This window comes from Protomyctophum bolini (genome assembly GCF_963924005.1).
Source record: "Protomyctophum bolini genome assembly, chromosome: 4".
Classification (NCBI taxonomy): domain Eukaryota; kingdom Metazoa; phylum Chordata; class Actinopteri; order Myctophiformes; family Myctophidae; genus Protomyctophum; species Protomyctophum bolini.
In genome coordinates, this window is record NC_137865.1 from 11,869,133 (window position 1) to 11,892,166 (window position 23,034).

The following is a 23,034-nucleotide window of genomic DNA, read 5'->3' on the forward strand; positions in this document are numbered from 1 at the left end:
ACATTTTACATTCATCAATAATACACAGCAACAAGCAGCAGCAAGCAACACTCCGAAATTGGAAAAGAGACCCTTTGGTTGTACGTCTAACGGCTGTACAGCCTGTAGGCCTACACAAGATAAGAGAAACCCAACAGCTGCGCTGTTTGTGAAAAAAACTTCTAATTTATCTGAAACCCTTTACTTGTGCTTTTGTGGTAAAAGCAAGTGGTTTATATAGAAAGTGTAGCTCTGTTTCCACCACATAGACTTGGTTGCTTATTTCTCTCGCAAAATTTGGCAACACGGCCGACCACTAGCCTGGGGCGCATGCGCCTTGCGAGGTAGGCGGAAGCGACTGTATTTTCTGTTCTCCAATCTCCACACACACACACTGAAGTGACAGCCTGCCTGCTGCTGCTGGGACAGACTGTCTCTACATGCCTCTCTCCACTTCAATGCCTTGCTTCCCGTTCATCTTTACCAACCAACAACCAGATAGAAACACTGATCCTGCAAGAACATAATCTCTCAACTACCCTTTCTCCCGACTACCAAGACTCAAGAGCTTGAATTCGGTATGTTCTGCTTGCTGCCTGCTAACTAAACTATCTAGTCATCCTTGATGGTTGGTTAATGGTTAGTTGGTTACCAAGCTCTTCTTAGCTACTATGAAGCTGTGGACTACTTGTAACGATCGTCTCTAAATTAGATCCGTGCTATTCCGGCGTGTGTGGTTCGTTTAAAGCCACAAGTATTATGATTTTGCCCTCAGTGAACTGCAACGCAGCTTAGGGGGGGCAGCCATTCAGGCTCTTCCACGTTCGCTGTAACATTATACCGTTGTGTGGGATCCTGTACTGGGCCTGGGGTCGACTGACTCTATAGATGTATAGCCCTGGCTGAAACATGACTTTCATAATCATGACATGTGAACCATGGTTACGTCAGATGCAAAGTGGTCAGATCATGTAAAGACAATTTAAAGGAGAGAGCGCGTGTAATTACATGTAATGCATATATGTTGTGTTGTATTTATTATTTAGTATTGGGTAGCCTATTGGGTTAACTGGGAGTCCCAACGTTAGAGCCTATAGATGCACAATAATTTAAGTTAAAGTTGTGAACTCGTGTCATCAGGCATGCATGCAGTAGGAGTTGTGAATGAATGAATGAATGAAAGGAATACATTGATGAGCAATCTTTGAAGGACGGAGTGACCATGAGTGTCATGTTTTGCTTTTGGGGACATTTCCTGCATGGTCTAGGATTGATAGCCAGTTTGGCATCTTTGGCCAGTTTTCAATATGTTATCAGTAGTAAACCAACCAGAAAATGTACCAAATAATGTAGCCTAATCTCTGGGGAAGGAAATAGATGCTCTTTCCCCATTGTCCTTTGCCATGTTAATGTTTTATCATGCAAATAAAGCCCTTTGAATTGAGAGAGAGACACACAGACAAGGAAGCCTTCCTTGCAACTTCCTTGCAACATAAGAGGCTTTCAAAGTGACAAAACGTACCATATTTAGCTGATGGTTTGCCTCCTAGTGATGTTGCACAACGTTGATGGTTTTCACCATCAGTGTTGTGTAAAATAAATGTGTAGTTTTACTTGCACATTATCTTGTGTATTTTCAGACTTTTCACACATAATTAGCGAACCCTCCTGCTCTTGTAGTAAGAGACAGACAGCAGTGGGTCCACACAGAGTTAGGGGCCCTATTGAAAACCCATGCCTGTCTCTTATTACTTTTTTGTTCTGCTTTAGATTACTGCCATTACATAAACTGTTCAGATGAAATAAAATAAGTAATGGTTATTTACTTATTTTATTTAAAAATTTCAAAACTTAATATTGAGAATTGTCACAAAATTGTGAGATAATGTATAACGGTTGCCCCAATACTAATTGAAGTACCAATAAAATGAGGGATTAGTTAGTACATCCAATAGAAACTAATTAAGCAAGACTTATAAATAAATAATCCTTCTGCTCTGCTCCTCCAGTTGTCTCTCTCTGCTCACACTGCCAGATCTATAATATATCGGTATTCTGAGGGCCACATTAAGTGAAGGTGGGGGCCACATGTAATCTGTGTTAGATTACCTATTCAACAAAAAGACACATAATTATTGGAATCGGCAGGTAATGCTTGCCTGAAGCTTTTGGTGTTGAGTCACTGCAGTACATGTGGAAATCTGACATCGTGCAAACCAGTTAGTTCATTCTGGTTCACTTTAAGGATTACATAACGCGCTTGGACATGTTTTTACGTAAGTGAAGGTGAAGGTTCAGTGAAGGTTTTCTAAAAATATATTCTATTCACATTCACAACGTCAGAGTTTCACTTGCCCTCCTCATAATAAATGATATGATTCAGGTAAAAAAACATTTATAAAATCAAAATTTTCCTAATTATTAGGCAATTATAGGTAATTGTTTTTTTTCCTTCATTCATTCTCACTTCTAATTTTCACTAGCTACGTATATAATATAACATGCATCATTGCGTGCGTGTCCGTGTTTTCCCCACATATCTTGAGAACCAGCCAAGCTTCAAAGTCACATGTATCATTGAGGACCCTACAGAGTGGTTGTGCCTGGTGTGAAGTCGTTTGGATCAGTGGATCTCTGAAAATGTCTAAATCCACAAATTCACATGTGGATGGATCCCTAATGGTATCAACGTCATAGTACACTACACATAATAGACAGGCCTATATGATCCCCGATGGGGCATAAGTACTATATGATAATGGTTACACGAGTATTGCATAACCGGAGGGGTATACGTTCTCAATGGGCATTATTTTGTTCCCAACGGGCATCTGCCTAGTTGTTCAAATAGTATAGATTTTTACAGCAAAATTTTTGTTTTAGTCCGATTTTTGTCATCTGAAACGTTTTAGTTTTAGTCGACTAAATCTACAGCTGTTTTTGGCCCAAAAATGTAAACCTTGATGGAATCTGCAAACTCACAACGCGTCGCAGTGTGACTAAGACTAAATTGTCATTATTTAGTCTTAGTTTTAGTTTGCTTATTATTAGCTTTTTTTTCTCTTTTTTTTTTCGTCAGTGAAAAAAGGTAGTCGACAAACATATTTCGTTTTAGTTTTAGTCGACAAAATTGAAAAATATAAATGAGCAAAAAGTTGCCTGTTCATGAAAACCTTTCCTTCCAGGAGTGTGTTTGAGGCTGAACCATGTGGAGGCAGGCTTCGGTAGCTGCCCTGCTAGCTCTGACTGTGGGCTACTTCTACAACGGCACCCCAGACCTGCCAGCAGACATCCTGCAGTACATCACCACCATGGCACCCTTCCAGTCCGACCCGCCCAACCAGAAAATCATGCCCAGCTTTGAGCAAGCCATCGCCACTGCCTGGGACACTCTGATCACCATGCCCACTCGACAGTGGAGTAAAGTGGCCGTGGGGTGAGTTGATCGTGTTCTACTGTTCTTAGTTACTCCAGTGTTAGATACTGTAGATACCTCCCGCGGGGGAAATCAGTCTCCCAGAGGCAGCACAGCAGCCTAAGGTTACAGGTAAAGAGTATTCTTAGTCTTATATTCAGCACAATATGGTACATACTGTATACGGTATTTGATATTTTACATTTTTACTCCTATTCTTATTTTAAATAACTACAATTTGTGGGAAGCTTGCATTAACCTTTCAGACACCGTTATGCCTGGTGTAAAAGTTGAATCCTGTGGTGTGATGGTGATTCATATGCAGTTCCTCTCTCCTATCGTTCCTCCAGTGTGAATGCGTGTGTGGACGTGGTAGTGTCTGGAGTAGGCCTCCTGCAGGCCATGGCGGTGGATCCAGGGGCTGGCATGGACCATGAAGTGTTGCACTCCAAAGAGGACCTGAAGGAGGCCTTCATCCACTACATGGAAAGGGGCGCAGCTGCAGAGCGTTTCTTCAGCGATGAGGAGGTCTTTCAGAGGATTGCGCGAGCGGCAGCAGAGTACCCCGGTGCCATGGTGAACCTTTTCGCTGATCTAGTTTACATACTGTGTTTAACGACTAAGCAGTTTTACTACTAAGCATCCTATACTCCCTTTAGACTAGACGTACCGAAGTCCTGGCGTCACTCGTTCATCCCCTGGTTCACGGAAGTAATTTCTCTGTGGGAAATAACATTGGGTCATCTTAGAATCGTCTCATATATGAGTTGTGGTCCAAAAATACTGCCCAGCGCGATATTGTCGGGGAGGTGGCTCTGTGTCGTTTCCGATAGTTAGTCATTCATATTTGATATGGTCCGTTTCTGGTGAAAATGTAACTAATTCGGCGGCAGTAACATTAGCGTTTTCTCGCAGGCAGTTGGTTATACTTTTCCTGGTTTGAAGCTGGTGAACCTAAAATTCAGTGATGTTACAGTCCCATAAGTCTCCTGGTGGTGTCTCAGGCCATTCTATATTACATATTTACATGTCCTTTTTCTTCCTCATCATTCTCTCCTCTCCCAGCTGTATGTTGGTGGAAATGCTGCTCTCATTGGACAGAAGTTGGCCTCCTACCCCAGACTTTCGGTACGTGGCTTGCGTTTTTTTAAATAAATCCCTCATTGTGATGTAAAGAAGATTTGTCATTTGCTGGCTTTGCTTTTTTTTTAATATATTTTTTTTACACCAAAGCAAACCACAACCTGTGTAATAGTGTGTATACATTTACCGTATTTACGTGGCCTGCCAGCATTCCAGTATCAGAGGCGTGAGTGACACAATAGGGTCAGCATCTAGTCTTATACTTGGATGTTGCCGATAGATTATATACAATTACAACTAAAGCCTATACAATTACAACTAAAGCCTACCGGTATGTGTTTTATTTTATTTACATTACAATTAGGTATTTTTGCATGCAGAATTTTTGCGGGATCAGAAATAAAATTGGTGGATAGAAGCCAGGAGCGGTTTGCCGTAGAAAGTTGCGTGGACCTTAGACGACACACCGCTGTCCCACCTTGCCGACCGTGCCTTTTACACAGATGTTGATTAGGTTCTGTGACAACCTCTACTAGTGGCTCAACAGCGGAACAACAATGCCACGCCCATTCAGTGTTGCCAACTCTCGTGAAAGAAATAAGCCTTGTTGTAAACAAGCCAATTACAACAAATATTTTGTGAGAGAAATGAGCAACCAGGTCTAGGAAAACGCCCAAACTACTGTAGGCCACATGAGCACTTTAGACCCATATGCATCAGAGTTTGTAGATCTGCTATTTTCAAAAACTTTTGAAATAAAATGTGGATTATTTGGAATATTTTAGAAACGTTCAACACATATGCTCGCAGGCACAAAACATTTTCATGAAAATATTTGAGAACCACTGGTTTAAATAATAATTTGCAATCCACAATTACCATTTATTTTACCAGCAGCTTTACAGAAAAATAAGCCCAAAGTTGCTTTTAATAATAATAAGCTGACATGGCAACACTGTCCCTATTCTCCCATTCTGTGTCCATAGTCCATACCTTCTATACAGAACAGTGGTGCGGGATAATGGTGCAACATTCCCGCCTTGAACAGGCTGTCTAAAAGGGGCTACTGTTGACCTTTACCACAGAGAACAGAGATTATCAGAAGATGCATTATTCCACGAAGCCTCACTAGCAGCAGGCTGCTTTTTAAAGTGGACATTTTGGTTACGGCTATAGAGGCTGCATCATACAATCTACCTCTCTGATTGATTGATTGATTGATTGATTGAATAGTCAATACTTTATTTACAGTTTGTAGAACAAAGCACAGGAAAGCCTAGCTTGTTTCCATCGGGCTCCTAGATATCTTTTGTGCAACTGGAAATTCTGGCCTAATGATGGCACTTAGAGGAAAACAACCTGCACACATTCTCACATGATACCATATGTTCAGTACCATTTTGCTTCTAATGAAATACGGTACACAAGGTTCTGTACTTTTCAACCGAGCACCTTTTTTAAGATGTGTGACTTCTAGACCCGTTTCTGAGTGCTAGAGGAGAGACCATGGGGTCACCAAAATCATCAGGTCATACTTTCAGAGAGCATGAATGTGCACAGTTAATTCCATGGCAATACAGCCAGAAGTTTGACACCAAAATGTTGGACACAACGACCAACTGGCTAAGCCATAGACACCCATGGTGGGTCTAGAAATGAACAAATCACTGCAAATATTAACTAACATGTTATGTTGGTTAATGTTAATTAATTTGTCTGTGTAGTTAAACAAACATGATATTAATATGTCTCTGTTGCCTGGATTATTACTAAGGCAGCATGCTTAATGTGGAGCTCCTTTCCTCCCCCAGGTGTTGTTATGTGGCCCGATTGGTCCTAAACTCCATGAGCTGTTAGACGAGCAGATCCACGTCCCTCCAGGCTCCCTGCAGGAGGTAGACGAATACCACCTCATCCTGGAGTACAAAGCAGGTGAAAACCAAACCAACACCATAGTCTGCATCGACGCACAGTGAACTACAGTACTGGGTTGTTTACCAGTTTATCTGTGTGGTGAACCACCTCTTGTGTTGCTGCGAACCTGAGATCCAAGAGCTAAAATGAGATGTTTCAAGGTTTTATGATGAGATAAAATAATGGAAATGTGCCATGCAAATATTGAGCTCGCCTAAGAACGGTGGTAAGCTGAAATAAGAATCCTAATAGGGGCGACTGTGGCTCAGGAGGTAATGATCCGTGGGTCTAAATCTAAATATGCTGTCAAAATGAACGCCGCTCAGAAGGGCAGTGAATCGCTGTGTAATTTCCGGATGACATCTCTCCTGGTTTCCAGGTGAGCAGTGGGGTCCGACACAAGCTCCCCAGGCCAACCGCTTCATCTTCTCCCATGACGTTTCTAACGGGGCCATGAGCTCCCTGGAGTCCTTCGCAGCCAGTCTGGAGGACTTCCAGCCGGACCTGGTGGTCCTGTCTGGACTTCACATGATGGAGGGACGAGGAAGACGGCTGTGGGAGGACAGACTTAAAGAGGTGTGTGTGTGTGTGTGTGTGTGTGTGTGTGTGTGTGTGTGTGTGTGTGTGTGTGTGTGTTTACTCGTGACCCCCTGAGATACAGTAGGTCACGAGTAAAACTGGAGAGTATCTGTTTTCATTAGGACAGATTGAAAATAACTATTCTTGACATTTAACCACTTGAACCCCATCATCCAATAGCAGATCTACAGTACATGCTCCGACTCCGTACAGGCTGTTTTTGGTGAAGAGATTTAGTGTAGAACGCACCAAGAAAAGTGCAACTCTTATTATTATCTTACTGATTATTATCAGTATTAATATTGAATTATTTGATAATACTATATTTAATAAATACCCTTGCGTTTTTCCTTTTTGTTTTTCTCCTCTCTCTCTCTCTCCACATAATCTAATGATTTATGGTTGTGAACCAGGATCCTAGATGGCTTCATTCTAGACTTAAAATAATTATATCAATATTTTTGGAAATCTCTATAGGGAAAATGAATGGGGTCTGGATCGACTGAACCCGAAAATGGCTGCCACTGCTATGCCCTATACATTGTAGTCAAAAGAGTTAATGAGTCCCAGCGAAACAACCAAATGCATCATGTTTACTTCCTAAATGACACCTATCCATGTTTGCAGCAAACAAATCTGTGTCAGTTTGCAGGGCTTCATAAGAGACTAAAGTCGGAAATGCTGTGAAACGTCTGCGTGTCTTGTCTAACCTCATCTTGCTTCCTGTTTGTCAGGCTGTGACGATCATATCAGACATCCGTAAAGAGGTTCCTGTTCACCTGGAGCTGGCCAGCATGACAGACAGGGAATACATGAACACCATAATGCAGGAGGTACATGTGGATAGGTTTATTGCTGTGTTGATAGTGTTATTCTAGAGTTAATTCTGGTCTGGGTGTCTCAGAACAAGCTTACAAACAGGTTTTGGTTAATTACGGTAAGCATTCCATTGTTTATCCCGCAGGGGGAATTTGCCAGTTGCAATTGCATTACAGCAGTTATCAAACAAGGGACAGATGCAAAAAAGGAGTTATACTATTACAAATAGTACTAATTATAGAAAATGCATGATTAGGGTACCAAGAACACGGTACTACAGAAATCTTGCTTGGTCCTCAGCAACTATGGATTAATAATACATTTGTTGTACTGTATATGACTTCTAAACTGTTTATTGTAGAATTATGAGACTGATTGATAGCATATGAAAGCTTGTCTCTCCATCCCCCACTGCATTGCCATTCATTCAAGAACATGAGCCATGCGGCTAAACTATGCACACCTCTAAGTTGACCTTTTTGTTAGCAGGTCATGCCTAGCCTGGCATGAACTGACTAATATCACAGCGTAGATATTAGTCTGGGAGCTATGTGTGGGACCTGCATTTCCAAGGGGCAAATTCCTAAAATGCCTCTGGTGATAAACCCGCCCCATATTTGCATACTGGTCATACTATTGGTGCCCCATGGGGAATCCAATCACAACAGAGTGGATTTGTCTGGTTTCCAGGTTAGGTCATGCCAATCATATTTTTACATATTTTACTAAAGCCCTTAAAACATATTTAATTGACTGCCTCCTGTTTCTTCTGTTAACAAGCATTGAAATCCCATTGCTAATGATTAATCAACATTCAAGGCTGTTGTGTTCCTGTTAGCAGGTCATGCCCATCGTCAGCTCCATTGGTCTGAATGAGCAGGAACTGTTGTTCCTCTCTCAAGCCGGAGGGGGTCCTCACGCTGACCTCCCGGCCTGGAAGGGCATCCCCGACGTGGGCAGAGTTGCAGACATCCTCCTCTGGATCCTGGACGAGCACGGCCGCGTGGACCCCACGTCCGAAGCGGACCTGACGCGGATACACTTCCACACCCTCGCCTACCACATCATCGCCGCCGTGGACGGCTACTGGGGGAACCAGGCGGCCGCCGTGATGGCCGGGGCTCGAGTGGCGAGCACCCAGGCCTGCGGCCTCCATGCGGTCGACGCCAGCAAGGTGGAGCTCAAGGCGCCAATGGAGTTCCAAAGCTCGTTCGATGCTGAGGACAAAGCAAGGCTGACCCTCGACCCCGCACAACCCGTGACTGTGTGGCACCGCGGCAACGTCGTCTTCCACCTCACACCGGTGCTGGTCTGCAAGCAGCCGTTGCGGACCGTGGGTCTGGGGGATGCCATTTCGGCAGAGGGACTCGTCTACTCCGAGTTAAAACCACAACAGCGATTTTGAGAGTATCCAAGGGTTTCATTGAATCCCCAGAGCGCTGTGATTCCCGCTGAACAAACAGCAAAGCTGTTTTTTTGTTGTTTATTAAGCAGGAGTTTCAGAATTGTCATCCCTATCTCACACACACACACCCCTGCCTTTATTGAGACCATACAGAGGACTAGGAGGGAGAAAGTATAGGAGAGTAAGTGAGCTCTGGTGGTGTTCGACTCCCAGACTGTCTCCAAGGACAACGTGTCTTAACTTCCACACCAGTACATTAACAGGCAAAGCAAAGTTAACAAGCCAGTGAAGACCCCCTCCCCACCCTTTCACTGAAGTTTGGGCTGTAGGTTTCATTACTGTTGTGGAATTCTCGCCCATTCCATCTCAATTTCTGGATCAGTGTTTCATCTTTTTCTCAATTTTCTTTCACAATACGTATGTATTTGATCTCTTGGTCGAGTCTCCCTTCTCTCTTCCCGTTTCTGGAATTATGTGGACATACATGGAATGTGGATGAGAGACATTCTACAACTGGGTGATGGACATTCTAGAATGTTGGCCAGAAACTATTCAGAGTGGGCAGTTTTTTATATTTTTGGGGCTATTTTGCCTTTATTGATAGATATACAGTAACTTGACGGGGACACACTGTCATGCTAGATTACCAGCCAAGGTGCCTGGACAGCTAAGCCGGCCCAGGCCGAGTGGGCAGTAGTTCTAAAGCCATTCTCCCACACAACTCCAAAGAGTAGAACTTTTATTTGGGTCACCTAATTCCATTTTTTGACTGGCATATTTTAAGTATGCAGTGCCTTGAAAGAAACAAATTGTTGTGAAATGACTATAGCATATGTTAAATGCTTATTCATATTTCAAATCCAACCACTTAATGGATAATGCAATGCATCTCATTATTAACCCCGGGTTGCTGGAAGAATATGGCAAAGAAACGATGTAATACAGTGGATTTTTCTAGGGGTTTAAGTGGTATGTTGGTGTTACCGGTAATTGTTTTCTGTATAGCTCATGTGTACATCTTTTGGCGCATTAGGAAGGTTGGATGAAACTGAGGAAATATATTATCACAGAAAGTCTTCTCACACGGGTATCTTAACTCTAATGTCTTTTATTGGAGGCTTAGAATGAACATTTCCTCTAGTGGAACTTGTACTCACCACTTTAGGAGCGTTCAGTATGAATCTGCTCCTTGAATATACTTGACCTGTCATGTTTTGTTTGTTAAATCTACCTTTTGGATGAAAAGGCAAACTAGGAATGAATGCTTGATGTTTATCCTAACTTTCAAACATTCTGACTCAAGCTACTGTTAATTTGAATGAACTGCACAGTGCACATGGAGCAAACAAAATTGTTCTCCTGATAACAGTTTCAAATCATGAATCTTGGGCCAGTTATTTAATAGCACCTGGTGAAGCTGTATATTTAATCTTCCACTTAGCTTCGGAGGACGGGAGTAGCATTAAGTTTCCATGTGCTTCCTACAAATGTAAATTGAATGAATAATAAAATGTCATCACACTCCACGATAATGTCAAACGCACTCCAAGTCTGTCGTGAGTAATTGATACAAGATTCCCCTATCATTAACATAATTGCGCTAGTAATAAGGTAAATATCCTTTAACAGAGATGGTTTGATTGCAATATAAGATTAAAATTATAAAATTATGCCCTCAATTCTGTAGGAAGTTCGACTGCCAGCAATGTTTGTATACCTCAAACAGCCACTGAAGGCATGCAATAATAGTCTTAATAATGTAACAAATATATATATACACACACAAGACCGTTTTATGGCATCTTCTCTTTACCAGAATGGTTTCTTTGCACTAGTAAGTGGCAGTTGTGCTTGAGGCATCTGCAGAAGTGAATGTAGCCTCATCTCCCAATGTTTTGTTATTGGCAAGTACAATCTAATTAAAGTTTACTGATGTTTTTGGTAGATTTTAACATTTGTAACAGTCAGATCATTTCATTTTCCTTGTTTCGCTTTTTTTGATGTATATATGAAGTGTATATAAAAATAGTATTTGGCTGCAGTGAACTTGGTGTCATTCTTAAAGCTGTATGCACTGATATTTATAGAACATGAGGTTTATGGTGTAACTAGTCTAGTAGTTATGGTGTCACATGCCAATCTATATGGCTGTTCTAGATCTAGCTCTGGTCCATAGCCTTCTACTGCTTCAGTAGAAGGCTATGGACCAGAGCTAGTCAAGCACATTTATCAAATTACAGCTCAGTTCCCACTTTCCATCCAAATGTTTGATACAATCAGAATGCTCCAGAATCTTCAAATAATTCCTTCACATCTTATAAAACCCGTTCTGTTAGATGGTTGGCTTTGTTTCCCCATTCTTTATTGTACTGAAAATGTAATGAAAATTTGATTTAAAGGTGTTTCAACTGGTCAACCAAATGAGATACAGTATGGCATATGATATAAGTGATATTACATAGAGTAGACCATAGAGGCACCGACCTCTTAGTTATTATACCTCAAAGGTCACGTCACTCTCTAGTACACACGTGAACTGAAAATGTGAACTGAAAGTTTATTTAAAGAATAAAGTGTATATTTGGCATTTTACTTGTGTCAGTGTGTCCCATTATATCATGTTCATTATCACTCTTCAAAATACAATGGAGGTGCATCAGTCACTGTCAGCCAACATTCAGTTTTCCAGATCTTCTTTGCTCATGCAGTGGACGTAGCCATTCTCAGGAACCATGACTAGACTGACACTTGTCAGCTGTGTTGAGGTCCCAGCTGACCTGCACATTGGATTGGTATGTTAGTGTTGGGCTCTTCAAAGTCCAGCAAAAGCAGGTCAATGTCGATCATCACTTGGTTAATGTCAATGTGACTCTTGTTGTTGGCCAAATTCCCAGTCCCAGTGTGTTGTTTGACTCTTGGAGTTTGCGACTTTTTGCTGGAGACGAGGCAATCCGAGGCAGCCATTACATGGCAGCTGGTAAAAATGGCTCAGCCTCAGATGCAATTTCTCATCTTTATTTGAGAACGCCGACGCGTTTCGGCAGTAGCCTTCTTCAGACTAGGAGACTAAAAAGTAATACTGGGGATGCAGGTCCCTCTTTTAAAGCCAATTTGATCATCTGTGTAGGGGGAGGAGGGAGGTCCTTACCTTACTTAACAATTAAATTGATAATAAGGCGATGCCAGGCGGCCTGCCGGGCCTGGCCAAATCCATTTGAAAATACGAGGACAAACACAAACACCAGACCTGAGAACTTGCGCGATGTAAAGTAAATGCATGCCTTTCAGCCTTTGTAGCCTACTCGTCTGGCTGGCAGGAGACTAGGCTGGCAGGTATCTCTTTGTTTGAAAACTAGTTCAATTTATTTTGTAGCACCACAAGGCGGAATCAGTACTATATGATTCCGCCTTGTGGTTTCCTGCCTGATGACAGATAATGACTACAAATCAAATCTCTTTCTGACGCTCCACGTAGCTGCGTGTGGTGGTGGTGGTGTGAGCCCCTGCAGAATAAAGATGTCAAGGATTCATCAGGGATGTCATCGGCATACGGAAGTGCTTTGTTGCCAATGGGCCCTTATTCATCAGCAACGTCACTGATACCTCCTTGGTATCTTCTTCCTAGTCTGTACCCCGGAGGGGACGCCTCCTCTTTCTTCCCCATCATCCACACGGCACATATAAACGTACAGAATAAACAGGCCGTCTTTCCCCCTGCCCTTGTTAATGGTTCGGATCTGCGAGAGGAGGATGAAGTTCCTGGTAGCCGTGACAGTGATCGTGGGCTCGGTCATTTTCCTTCTGTTCCCGAGCGGCTCCGATGCCGACGAGAAGAAGAAAGGACCCAAAGTCTCGGCCAAGGTAGGAGCAGCAAACCAGCTGAAGCCACTAATCGTACATTACGATCACATATCAGAGCTAGAAAGCCATCCATAGCCGCTAGCATTTCAACAGCCACGTCAGTGTCCAGCTGACGAGGCTAGACTAGCTAGCTAACATCAGGGCCTGTGTGTTGGTGAGCTGATAGCTAATGTGTCAGGAGTCAGGACCATGGTCATGGTCAGGACGAAGCTAATTTACTAAATTAACAATTTAATGCCTCCAACCCTACTGTTGTTGACGTTAGTTATTTGCAGGCACGAGAAGTCGTTAGCCCAAGGCTAGGTTTCGTGGCACTATAGTATGAAGGGGACGGTTACCGGTAATTCTTTCTCTCCCCCCTCTTTTATATATATATATATAAATATATATATATATATATATATATATATATATATATATATATATATATATATATATATATATATATATATTAAAAAAAAGTTTGCAAACCAAATACAAAAATCAATTACTTTAGATGGAATGGAATTCCATCCCAATCCAGCTGCATACACTTAACACATTTCTTTCCCCCTCGGTGTAGAGTGTTCAGTAGCCCCTTTCGGCTAGCGGTATCCCAAATATAAAGGTGTTCACCAGCTTCACGTTTGGAAGCTGCTGCTGTATTAATTTTTAACATGTTTATTTTGGAATGGGTATGATCCTCCCTGCATACAGACGCTTAAACTGTTTTCAAACCTGCCTTGTTATTTGGGTTACAGGGGAGAATCATTTTGGCCACGTTTACAATGCAGGAAGCTGCATCGTGCACTACTCCCATTGGTCCAGCATTTTACGAGCTATTCCAAGTTATCCAATAGAGTGGCTACAGGGATGAAGTCTTGTAGCCCTACAAATCCATGGTTCTCGTTGAAGATTTAAATGATTTTTTGTTGTTGCATGAGTGACCATTTTACTGATTTTTATTATTATAATTATTTTGAAAAAGCATGTGAGCTTCAAATGTTCTATAATTGACGGGTCAAAGAACAAAACGTGAAACTTTCTTTGTGTCTTGTTCTCTGACTTTGACACCAATAAAGTTTCAGTCTACAAGAAACTTTTAGGTTTATCCATAGATATGATTATTTTCTGCATTAATTGAAACCCATATGGTAATAAATTAAACATTGGAAACCTGCAGAGGAACGTTGCAAAATTGTTTCATGTTTTAAGACTACAATGCTTTTGCACACCTACAGGGAAAGTTTCTTTGGTGTAAAATGCAGTTATACTCCATATTTTCTCATTTAAGCAAGAATTGTTTTCTTATTTTAGGTTTATTTTGACATGAGGATTGGAGATGAAGAAGTTGGCAGAATCGTTATTGGACTTTTTGGGAAAACTGTCCCCAAAACAGTTGAGAACTTCGTCCAGTTGGCGACGGGGGAGGTAAGAAGCTAGTAGAAATCCATTCAAATCTATTCTCAAACTTCCATAAGCCAAAAAGAAAAGCGGTAGGAGCGCACACCAATAGTGGGGACGTGCTGACCACGGGAGATGAACTTGAACGGAAAGAGTTCGCACAACTCGTAGTCATGATGCAAATACTTTATTTTAAGATGACCAACGTTTAAGATGCCTTTTTCAGGGTATAAGACTGTGCAGGAGGATGCTATACACACACCAGTCTTAATAGTGGTGCCAGCTCACGGCAGAAACATCTAAAATCTTACCACACACTGATAGCCAAAGTGCCGATTATTTGTTAATAAATAATTGTCGATTTGGCTATCAGTGTGTGGCCACTCTTCTTTTTAAGACTCATCTTTTTTTTTATAAAACTTCCATAACCCACCTCCAGTCAGTAGTTGCAACTGTATCTGACGGTCTGACCATGGCATGATCTAAGTAGCCTGAGGCTCTGAGCCATGCGGAACATGCTGTACTGTAGGTCAGGAGCCTGTCTCTTATTTCTGTAGTGAGAGGCAGCTTGATGACATACAAGTACACCACCTGGACATGAGGCTAGTATGTCACAGGGACTTGCCCCCAATCCAACACTTTTATATGATATTTTAGGGTCTTTGGTCTGTATAAAAGGCAACATACTGTGTCCAGTATTATTGGATGTTAGTAGAATAGAACAATACAATTGTTTAAATTTAGTCTATCAATCGCTCTTATCCAGTGTGAGGGAGACATTTTATTAACCGGTTACCATCAGGCTAATTATCCGTTATGTGCTATATTTATATCCTTTAAAAAAAGACGTGCAACAGAGTTATTAAAGTCCCAGTCCACCCGTCCCGGACGGAGGAATTGGCAGCGTTATCATGAACACATGCACTGTGATGCACACACTTTCTCAGTAGCCTGAAGGTGTTTTGAGACCACAAAATGGCACGACCAGGTCCATTTGGTTACACTCCCAAGTCCCAATGTTAAATTACTGTGTACTTTTTATACTTTTCATACGCCTTCTCTGCTCATTTCGTGCATTTCAAATGTGTCTTGGATCTCAACAATTAATTTCCCCCCTTTCCACTTGTTGAACAGAAAGGATTTGGCTACAAAGGCAGCAAATTCCACAGATGCATCAAAGACTTCATGATTCAGGGAGGAGACTTCACCAGAGGAGATGGAACTGGAGGTGACTTGACTCGTCCATGGATAAATGTTTGGCCTAATGTGACTGCCCTGTGTAACAGCAATGCCCCATTTCTCACTCTGTTTCGTAAAATCACTCCTGGGTGCTGCCCAGTACAGTTCTTATGCAAATCCTTTTCTCTGGTGCTGAGCCAAACTGCATAAGGCAGCCCACAGATATAATCATAAAGGCAGCTCTTTGGATACAATTGTGGTTCTCAAAACATTAAAAGGCACAATTATCAGAACCACATACAGTTTTTAAATGTACCTGTATACTGTACATCTTTAGATATTTTGGGGCATTTTAGCCTATTTTGGACAGACTGGAAATGTGGATAGAGTAGGGGGATGACATTCAGCAGTCTGCACAAAAAAGTGACAAATATCCAAAGGCCTCCTCAGGTTCAGGTTTATTTGTCATATAGATAGAGTATAAATACAATGAAATTTATTTAGCTCGGAGCACTCTCAGTCTTACATAAGCAGGACATAAACAAACATCTATAGTGCAAAGAAAAAGACAAACACAAAAAAAGTGCAAGTGAAGTGACAATACAGTTCAAGGTCAGCTGTTCAGCAGCCTGACTGCCTGGGGCAAGAAACTGTTACTGAGACGGGTGGTGCGAGATTTGATGCTCTGGTAGCGTTTTGAACAGTTCAGTTGTGGGCTTTTTTCATACGAGTGGTGTAGATGTTGTGAAGACTGGGTAGTTCTGTGCTGCCGATGATTTTAGCTGCTGTTTTAATACCACTTAAACCCTGCATACGTAGTTGGCCCCCTTGTAGAGTCCCCATGGGCTCTACAAAGTCACATTCTTTTCCTAGTCTACACCAAATGTCTTTGCTGACAATGGGTGGTGTACAAGCTCATAACCCACTGAAACGTGTTACGCAATGGTATTGTGCGTTTGTAGATTGACAATTAACAGTTTTTATGCCCTGTAATTTTTCAAAATAAAGTTAAATCTGCCTCATCTGCTGACCCAGCAGTCTTCAGATGAGGCAGAGTTAACCCCCCCCCCAGGAGGAATAATGTTCCATTACTACCTCGTGCTGTCAAGTCTGATCTGTCTTTAGTAGTGCCAAACGAGGACGGAACATCAGTGTTCTGATCAAAACCATGGACAGTGCCGTAGATTTAGAGATGAGCAATATTTGTTGGCCCGTAAACAAGGAAGTGAATGACTGCGCGCATGTGCAAAACATGTCCGGGAGCTGTCAAAAAAACTATTTTAGCTATCTGGTTTTGTACTATTTTTAACTATTCTTTCTCTATCCAGGCAAGAGCATCTACGGCGACCGCTTCCCTGATGAGAACTTCAAGCTGAAGCACTACGGCCCCGGCTGGCTGAGCATGGCCAACGCTGGCAAAGACACCAACGGATCTCAGTTCTTCATCACTACTGTCCAGACACCCTGGCTCGACGGCAAACATGTTGTCTTTGGGAAAATCCTGGAGGGATGGGTGGGTATTCCGTAATATCTCTGCTGTCTGGAAGAAACGACCCAACTCCAAGATGTAAATTTTTCTGAAAATGAAGAAAACTTTTATATTTTGAAAACTAAGCAATACTGCCTCATCAAAGTTGGTGTTGTGACTTTATATATTGTCCAATGGAGTTGAGAGATTTTGTCCGAAGCACTTTTTAAACTTTCCATTGGTTTAATATTTTTGAAACGCATGGACATAATGTGTTCAATACCACTGATTTATGCAAAAGAAAAATCAAATTTTGAGTTTGGTGGTTTCCTCCCGACAGCAACGATATGTGATCAACTATCTGATATTTTGGGGAAATGCGACTCAACAGCAGCAGTCTGCTTTGATGCTATTCATTCCATATGGGCACAAAGGGTTCACAGACAGACAAATGGTTACTCTGATATTGCATATCAGGATGGGGCATACATTCCCTTTTTGCATTGGTCAGTAGGTTGGTACCCAATGGGCACCATCTAGTGAGTCAAACTTCAAAACTCTGCACTAACCAGTGTCCCCAGTTCGATTCCCTGTTGGCACCTTGTTGCATGTCCTACTCACTGTATCATAAAAGAAAAGCTAGATCTCCAGCTCACTGACAAATCTTTATTCCACCTTATCCTCTTCCTCGCAGGACGTGGTGAAGAAGATCGAGGGCACCAAGACCGACGGGCGGGACAAGCCTCTTAAAGACGTCGTCATCCATGACAGCGGGGTAATCGAGGTGGAGAAACCATTCGCCGTGCCCAAGGAGTAAGACGGCTCTCTCCTGGAGAGAGGAGGATCGTGGGATCCAGGACTGGGGATTGGGTGGGAGCGGGTCAGGGAAATATGTCACTCCTACCTACCCCTGCTGATTGGTGGTGTGATGGAGGAGGAAATGGGAAGGGCTTGGGTCCATCTGGAGGCAGCGACTGCCGGTCTTGCGCGCCAGAACAAACAAGAGAACACAGCGAAACAATCATGGCAGTTCAGCTTCTACCGACAACGAGCATTCCATGTTGCACTGTTAACTGCTCTCTGCATATTTTGTAAAGAAAGAAATTAAATCTTGAATAAAGGATCCAACTTTTGTTAAAAAAGGTTTTGAGAGTAAGTTATTCTGCCATTATCTTAGCTAGCTGTCCTGAAATGTACACTTATTTCTGTTTCTGTTCTTAACTGAACGTTTGTATTCCAATGTTTCTATTAGAATGAGAAGCAAAAGATAAACAGTAGCACACTGAGGGCTCCAATGCTTTTCTTGCACCAAAAAAGACTATTGTGACATTTTCGCTTCAGACTACATTCTGTCTATAGAAGAGCCTTGCGCTCGAAACATCACTACAGTGTTTTTATTTTGGTTTTTTTGCAATTAAAGCTGTCTCATGGGAGCCCTCGTGTGCATGCATTTTCTTTTTATTCTGTATGATGTTGGTGTTCATCACTCGGCACCTGCCCAATCCTGTTTTTGGGATGTGCATGTCATTGCTCTCTTTACCAATTGGAATGAGAATCATGACTTTGGTTAAATCAGTCATACTCATTAATTTGAAAGTATGGTCAGTTATACTGAATGACTTAACTACTGTATTTACATCTGTTCATTTCTCACTCAGAAAAAATCTGAAATTATTCTCGACTGACACTTCTCGCTCAGCAAAATTCAGAAATTATATTAGACTGACAGCACATGAATATAGTACTGTACTTGGACCCTTATTAGATCTTTAACTCTTGAGAGATTAACGAGACTTAATTTATGTTAAACATCTATTACTTTAATAATTTAGAAGAAGTCTACACAATTGGCGAATGTAGAATAATTTTGATGAACGCTTGCCTGTTATATCTACTATGGTACCAACATTAATAGGCTACAGCATGGAATTGGGTCTGAGAGGCTAAATCTCATTAAAAGGTGGTCTGGATCGAATGCCGAATAAATAGTGGACCTTGATATGAAAAGGGTTGAAACTTGACTGATTTATGTTGCCATCGAGTGAAAATTGTAATAATAGTGTCATTCAGTGTGCAAAACCTTTTATCATAGTTACACTAAGCTGATATTGTTGCTGGCATAGGCCTACTGTACACACTAGTAAACTGACAATGACCTTAACAGGACTGTAGAGGTCTCCCTCACACCACATGTTACTGTAGCTGTTTCCTACATGGAAACTGGACTACATCTCCAGAGCTGTACATTACATAGTACATACTTTAGTACATTTACTCTGTACTGTACAATTTTCAGTAAATTCACTTCTACTCCACTACATCTCAGAGGCAAATATTGTACTTTTTACTCCACTACAATTATTTGATTTACTAGTTACTTTTTTGACATACATTGACCATGCACTTCAGCCCTATATAGGCTACATTTCAAAAGATTTTAACACAAATTAGATACCTTGTGAAACAGGATATTCTGTATAATGAGTACTATTTTTACTCAAGTATTTATTTTAATTCTAGACTTGTAACAGTATTTCAACATTGCAATATTGATACTTTTACTTACAGTAAGTAAAACATTTGTTTCTCAGGAGTTTATCTGGTTTGAGAGGAAAACATTTGTAGAGGAAAAAATAAACCAGGGAAATCAAGATGAGAAACACTAAACCGGTAAGTCCTTTATTTGTAGATGCCGTAATAGGCCTAGCTATTGTGTTGGGATTTTGTTTTCATATCAGTCTCACTTCCCCCACAAAAGATTAAAGAAATACAGTATATATCGTATATATTGCAAGTGTAATGTTGGCTACATACATACTAGGGGTGTAACGATCTGTAACGAAACTGCATCGAAAAATCGTTTTTAATTTCAAGAATCGAAAGTATATCGAAATGGAAATCGTTTTAGTTTGTATCGTATCGTCAAAATGTATCGTGATACGTATCGCTGTTAAAATATATCGTCACACCCCACCCCTACTACATACAGTATAGGTTACCATACTTACCAGTAAGACGCGCAAACGCGGGAAGCGAACGCAGCTGAGACCCTGCAGATCATGTCTGTCTGTCTGTCTGTGTGTCTGTCCCGCTGTTACTGTATATGTGGACCTGGCCCCTTTTGTGCCCATATATGGAGCTGAGTGATTGCTGATGCAACACACTCCATATTTGGACGTATAGCGGGACAGACACACAGACACACAGACAGACATGATCTGCTAGGTCTCATAGTAAGTGCTCATTGCATTCGCAACAATATATTAGTATTTCTTTCTTTTTTAATAATATTTCGTTGCTGTCCAGAAGAAACCACCTAACTCAATTTTTGATTTTTGATCATTATTTTTAATTCTTTCCTTAGATCAATGCTATTGAACACCTTTTACGTCTGAGTGTTGGTTAAAAGAAAATTGAACCAATGAAAAGTATTAAAAAGCACTTTGACAAAAACGTCTTAACTCTACTTGAGCTGGACGTCTCCCTGACACGCCCTGCAGCTCAACTTCTTTTGATGTTGTCCGTCCCCCCCCCTCTCAATAGACACCTCTAATAAGTGTCCATTTGGTTACCACTCTCCATCATTTAGCTGGGGACCACCTGGAATCACCTCAAGGGCCACTGGTTGAGAACTTCTGACCTATAAGACAATGGGTTTGGAGTGGCCATCTATACACAGTATATTGTTTTCTGCAGGTTGGCTGGGGAAGAGATTGCATGTTTTTGTGAACTCAACATCCACAAATAACAACAAGGCAAATGCAGTGACAGAGCGAGGCCTTGAGACTTGTGAGGTGTGCCACTAGGTGGTTGCACAGCAGCAATACATGAAAGAAAGTATTTGTAAGATCAAATTAACTTAACATGAATCACCCTGAGGCAGATGCTCCGGAAATATGGCTGTGCCGTTGCACAAGAGATCATGAGAAGAGCTGTTATTCCTAAACACAGATGACCTCTGCTGAGATCTCATCCTCTCACTCGCTCTGACAGTCACTGAGATTAGTTTGGGTAAAGACTAGTTTACGGTAGTTGAAGTATACATACTGTAAGCACTTTCACAGAAGTAGCTGCCATATGAGAGGTTGTTTATGTTTTGTTATCATTCAGTGAAATGTTGCAAGGCTGTGGATGTACATACGGTAATATACTGTAAAACTGTAAAAACCTCTTATTTCCAGGTCACCTTACACTCAGCCAACAATGGAGGGCATGAGAGTGGCACATGACCAGCTACAGTATGTTGGCTGGCTAGTGGCTACTGGATGACAAGTTAGTGTTAACAGCAGTCCTGGTGTTACACCCAACTACACCCCAAATACTGTATAACTCAACTGTATATATTCAGCTGGTGATACATTTTTGTTGTTTTCCCAGCAGCAGACAAAATTGGACAAAGAAGATGGAGATGGATAGGGCACAAACTGTGCAAACCAGTGACACACACCACCAGACAGGCTCTCACCCTCAAGGTGAGAGAAACAGAGGCCAGCCCACAAACATGGCAGCGGGATCTCCAGGCAGACACCAAGATACACCTGGTCGCAGATAGTAAAGAACGCCAGTGACCGAGAACTCTGGAGGTCCATTGTCGACGGTCTATACCCCAGTAAGGCAAAACATAATTAAGTAAGACACATTTATGTATAGCTGGAATGATGAATCAATAGTGATAGCAATTATGTCACACTGTAGGTCTATAAATACATACAGTTAAAATATTTTATTTCTTATTTAACATATCAAAATAAACCTCCAATGACCTGACACAGAAACACACATCACCAAATACACACTGTGTTTTGCTTTGGACGGTTTGGACCTACACTCCCGGCCCTTGTTTTGCCCATGGGCAGTCAGGCGTAGGGTGACTCACCAGAAGGCAAGTATGGAAAGAATTTCCCTGGAGTCGGCACAACCGCTGTCCATGGACTTGCTCAAATCCCCCTTTTTGTTCGCCTTGGTCTTGTTTGTGGCGATCAGGGATTGTCTGATGAAACTGTTATTCTACATATAGTGGAAAGGCAGTGACTGCCCGGACATATCTGGCATAGCTTCCTGTAAAGTTGGCTTTGTCAGCGGAGATGACAAGAATCACAATACGAAGCATAGCTAGTGAACTTGCTCGGAAAGGGCAGTGGTCACACCATTGACTGTAATAGGGGTCAAACTGTAGGACAGTGTCACAACTCTATAAAGGCGTAATGACCTGTATTAATGGTCACTCACAGGTTATGACAGCATGGGGTTTGCCTCTCAATGAAAAAATAAGCAAAACATGTTGTCCATAAATAAGTTTGCTGGGATATTTGGTTAATGTTTTATGATTTACAGTTGTTTGGCCCCCAGAAAGATTTGTATTTTGCATTATGTTTTTTAAATTATCTGCCTTTATTGATAGTATACACTTAACACTAGTTGTACAGTTGACAGGAAACGGGGAGAGAGAAACGGTGAATTACACACAGCAAAAGTCGTCATGATTGGGATTCGAACCCGCAACACACTGTCAGGCTCTGTGCCCAAACTGCTACGGCAGCGGTCCGGGCTGGGTTTTTTCAAATTTAACAGACATTTGCTTTATTTAAATTCATGAAATTAGATGATAAATGTCTCCAATAGGCGTGAATGCCAGCTTGGTATATCATCAGTAATATGAGTTTAATCTGAGCCAGAGCCATAGAGTAAGACAGAGTTACGACATTTAGGGGGCAGAAAACAGCCCGGTCACGTGGTTCGTGTACTCGCGCAAGCCCATAGACTCCAATGAATTCCGTAAACCTCCGGTTCAGGCCTTTGTCACTGTTCGCCAATAGAAGTCTATGTAGAAGAGCCGCCATTGGACTCACTCCATGAAGTGAACTGAGTTGTCGTAACTCTGTCTTACTCTATGGCTCTGGTCTGAGCCAACAGGCCTTCTTGATGATAGTCTCATGACATTTAAAATGT

At 41.7% G+C, this 23,034-nt stretch overlaps 2 protein-coding genes across 3 annotated transcripts; both read left to right on the forward strand.

The window, feature by feature from the left end:
- Positions 1 to 373: 373 nt before the first annotated feature.
- adpgk (ADP-dependent glucokinase) lies at positions 374 to 11,240 on the forward strand. Of its 2 annotated transcripts, none has more exons than XM_080761118.1 (8): positions 374 to 557; positions 3,165 to 3,415; positions 3,745 to 3,970; positions 4,460 to 4,522; positions 6,289 to 6,409; positions 6,771 to 6,967; positions 7,705 to 7,803; positions 8,628 to 11,240. In XM_080761118.1, the coding sequence occupies exons 2-8, from the start codon at positions 3,186 to 3,188 to the stop codon at positions 9,192 to 9,194; spliced, it is 1,503 nt and encodes a 500-aa protein (XP_080617244.1). In that variant the 5' UTR covers positions 374 to 557; positions 3,165 to 3,185; the 3' UTR covers positions 9,195 to 11,240. The 2 variants fall into 2 exon arrangements, with proteins under 2 accessions (XP_080617244.1, XP_080617245.1); XM_080761119.1 differs by having other exon boundaries at positions 8,631 to 11,240.
- Positions 11,241 to 12,842: 1,602 nt separating this feature from the next.
- On the forward strand, positions 12,843 to 18,227 carry ppib (peptidylprolyl isomerase B (cyclophilin B)). The gene is made up of 5 exons (XM_080761761.1): positions 12,843 to 13,055; positions 14,352 to 14,465; positions 15,573 to 15,666; positions 16,946 to 17,130; positions 17,780 to 18,227. Exons 1-5 carry the CDS (start codon positions 12,921 to 12,923, stop codon positions 17,900 to 17,902), a joined length of 651 nt encoding a protein of 216 aa, XP_080617887.1. The 5' UTR covers positions 12,843 to 12,920; the 3' UTR covers positions 17,903 to 18,227.
- The last annotated feature ends 4,807 nt before the right edge of the window (positions 18,228 to 23,034 follow it).